The sequence below is a fragment of the Vigna unguiculata genome, chromosome 9, assembly GCF_037176805.1.
Source record: "Vigna unguiculata cultivar grain cowpea cultivar isolate G323 ecotype 2 chromosome 9, ASM3717680v1, whole genome shotgun sequence".
Lineage (NCBI taxonomy): Eukaryota > Viridiplantae > Streptophyta > Magnoliopsida > Fabales > Fabaceae > Vigna > Vigna unguiculata.
Genome location: NC_140800.1, coordinates 43,537,988 through 43,542,034, shown reverse-complemented (window position 1 = coordinate 43,542,034; position 4,047 = coordinate 43,537,988). Strand labels below are relative to the sequence as shown.

General features: G+C 33.9%; 1 protein-coding gene across 1 annotated transcript; it reads right to left on the bottom strand.

The window, feature by feature from the left end:
• Positions 1–554: 554 nt before the first annotated feature.
• Positions 555–1,553, bottom strand: SLY1 (F-box family protein). Its single transcript, XM_028049182.2, has one exon. It carries the CDS (start codon positions 1,331–1,333, stop codon positions 800–802), a length of 534 nt encoding a protein of 177 aa, XP_027904983.1. The 5' UTR covers positions 1,334–1,553; the 3' UTR covers positions 555–799.
• Between the last annotated feature and the right edge of the window lie 2,494 nt (positions 1,554–4,047).

Here is a 4,047-nt window from a genome sequence, read left to right as displayed (position 1 = left end):
GCACACAGAACCATTTTAGCTCAATCGTTCATCATCAAATTCATGAATCATAACTGCAACGTTAGACAAACTCCATTATACAACAAAGACAAAGTCATCGAAGCACACGATATAATACAGACGATACACTCTCTCTACGACTCCATAAAAGATTATAAAAATACGAGATGCCTTCTCTAGTTCAGAAGCACCCTAAGCTACTGGTGCATGATAACATAAAAAGCTCCTAATGACATATTAAACGCATTCGTGTGTCTTTTACCCATTGGGCCGAAGTAAGAGCCAGAAAACATAGGCAGTAGCAGACATTTATTACGGAACAAGAAAACCTCAGCCTCTGTCTCCTTGTGCCTATTCGGAAAAAACACCATCAGAACCGCCAATCACTCCTCCTTCCACTCCTTTCGGCAATTCCCCCCACCATACCCAAATTCTTCTTACGTACACTCCCAAATCCCCTTTTCCACTCAGATCCACGCCCTAATCTATTTTTCCAACCCCCAAAACAAGAAATTTAAAACATCATCATAATCATAACACCATGGAGATACAAATACATTCCAATATTCATATATATTATATTATTAATCAAATCAAAGTACATACATACAGGTTACAAAACACATCCACCTTAGACTAATTGCCTGAATTAAAAGCAGATCTGGCAACTGAAATCTAAAAATCGCACCAAATAAAAAGAAGAAAAAAAAAGGGTCGAAAGCCGAAATTAGGTTTAGAAAAAGGTAACACATCGAATGGATTACGGATTATGGATCATGGATAGTGGAATAATAAGGAATCATCTGGTCCGGTTATTGAAATTCATCTTCTCGTAGTAGCGAATGGAGAGAAGCGAAAGAGAGAGGTGAACCTCGTCCTTCCCCAAACGAAGGGGCTTCGCTCGAATGACCTGGGGGATGGTGGGACCCCAGGGAGATGATGATGAGGATGATGAAGATGAAGAAGATGTTTGAGGCTTGGAGAGAGGAAAGAGATAAAGCGCGTGAAGGCGACGGAAGCCGCCGAGGGCAAGGACCACCGATCGTAGCTGTTGTTCCCCACATCCAGTGTTTGCCCACTGCTTCGTGCAGATCAGTTCCCACAGCCTCTCATCCTGCGCGGTCTTGTGCCACTGTTTGTTCACACACCCCGCCATCGCCAGCGTACGCGCGTCCACGTGCTTCAGAACTTCGAACAGCAGGTTGTCGTCGAAACGCCCCAACCCCTCCACGCGCTCCACCTCCTCCTCTTCATCCTCCACCAACACGGCCTTGGCCTTCTTCATCTTGGTCTCGTCGTGGTGGGCGGTGGCGGATGGAAGTGGACGCTTCATCGGTGAGAAAAAGAAAAAGAAAGGGAAAGAGGGTTTTGTGGGAGGTGTGTGGCGGTGGCAGAAAGTGAGGCGCTTGATAGAGGAGGAGGAAAAGGGGAGAAAGAGAAGGAGAATAAATAAATGGGAGTGAGAAGATAACGGTAACGGAATTGAGAGAGTTGGGTTTTGGTGGGAAGAGAAGGGATGGGGGTAATGGGGCAGGTGAAGTAAAGGTTAAGGTTAGGGGGGTGCACCTGCTTTTGATGGTTTTCGAAGACGACAAAGAGAGAAATGAATGCGTTTGGATTCTTTTATGTGATGGACAATTTTGTCCTCATCCTTCTGGTCTTGTCTTTATGTTCCCATTCGCCTTCTTACCGGGGGAATCGATGAATTAATGAAATGAAAGAAAGAAAAGTAAAGAAAAGATAGTGGTGGTGCGTGGTGGTGGGTGGGTATGAACTGTGAATCTTAATGTGAATGTGAAAGTGAAAGAACCATCCTCTTCTTCTCTCTACTTTCCCCATTCACTCCTTCTAACCAACCACCCCTCGTCTCTTCCTTTAAATATCCTCATTACTCCCACTTTCCTCTCAATTTCAATTATGCTTTCTGTTCCTCACTTTTCAAATAACTAATTACAATCTCATATCTGATTCACAGATTTTTATTTTATAAATCAATCAAATTTCACATATTTCAAGGAATTTAGTTTATGATTTGAAAAAAATAAAATAAATTTGGAATGTGTATTTTAATTAAGGTGTGATTAGTTCAAGTAGTCAGTAATCAGTCTTATTAGAAATGTTGTAAATGTGAGCCACATGCATACAAAATCTTGTCAGTGAAATTTATATTGTAAATATTTTTTACTCCTGTAAAATTGAAAAATATTTAATTTCATAAACACGCGTATATATACTGTACAAAATTCGCATTAAATGATACTGTGCAGTCATATAGCATTTTTGTCTTGATCGATCTTATCCTAAAGTCTTTTTTTCTTAAATTGATTTAATATCAATTCGAAGTAAAAACATGTCTTTGAATGATGGATGTGGTAAAATTGTATGTAAGATTATCATATTAAGATTAATTAAAATCAAATGTTAGAGTCTAAAAATAATCTAATGTATTTGAATTCAGTTATAAAAAACAGTTAAAAAAACGCATACTTATTAGAGATCAAGTACTTCAAAATTCAATGAAGAGTCAGTTGGATCTGAGACAGGTTTGATATAACGATTATATTCGAAAAAAAAAAGAGTATAAAATTGGAATTTGAATTGAAGATAGAAGGAGGAACCCTAAACACTTCATTCCCATAACTTGAAATCTAAAGACTAACTCTTATCCTCTAATTTAACCACTTTAAACAAAAACGTGTATCAATACTAAAAAATAAATAAAATATAATAAAATATAACAAAACTAATAAATAATGGAAAGAGACTTGCCATTAATAAAGTCGTTGTATTTTTACTACATGTAATTATTATGATAGAAATGAAAAGATGGTTAAAAGAAGTTGAGATTCCAATTTGAAATGAACTATTTTTTTATCATAAAAGTTACTTATTCTAAAGAAAAAAAATCCATCTCTTAAGATAAGTATATACTTAATACCGTAAAGAAAAAATGTTTAAAATACGATATAGAACCCTATTAGTGAGTAATTGTATAAAAAAACTAAGAAAATATAACTAACGAAATAAAACAATATTTTAATAATAAGGGTTAAATATATTTTTGGCCTCTTAACTTTCACTCAATTTTAAAATTAGTCTATTTCAAAACTTTGAACCAATTTAGTCCTTCATTTTTCGAAATACGTGGATTTAGTAATTTTTAATTATATTTTATTGAGTTTATTTAACATTTCAAGCACGTTTCATAATTGTATTTTAGTTAATATTAAAACAAAAATGTGTCAAACAATATAAACAACTAAAATACAATCCTAAATGCGTACCAAATATTAAATAAACCTAACAAAATTTGATTAAAATGACTAAATATACGTATTTTAAAAGATGAAAAACTAAATTGATCCAAAATTTTAAAATTGATTAATTTCAAAATTCATTAAAAGTAAGGAACTAAAAACATATTTAACTCTAATAATAATAATTGTGAGCAAATACTCTAAAACTAGACAAGGACTCAAAGAATTACAATACGAAAACTCGTAAATAATTTTTTGTCTTTATTTAGTTATCACACATTAAAATGTAAACACACAAGATATATTTCTTTTCCTTTTGCAATAAGTTGACATACTAAGATTGTAAATATGACATTTTGCTTGAATTTGTGTTGAAATATACCGTAACCAATGTCTGGTTATAAAGGTATTACTTAATGGTCAATGGTATAAGGTTGAATATGAGGATGTCCAACACATAATTTGAGCAAATTATGGTAGTTACAGTCATGTAGAAGGAAGTTGCCTATAAAAATTCAATAATATAAAAAATAATTGGACAACTTTAGGCTACAATGTTTCTCTCTCAAAAATTATTTGTGAATAATAAGGAAATAGTTAAAGTACAAAGTAAGTCAAAATTAACAATTCATAATGCCTTGCATGGTCATTCACCAACTTACGTGGTTCATTCAAATTAAAAGACACTTGACTCAGTCTTCATTACTTACAACCAACTCATATAATGTTACAAATTATTGAACATTAACGTACCCAAAAAAAAAGGTTCTTAGTCACATCCAAATATAAT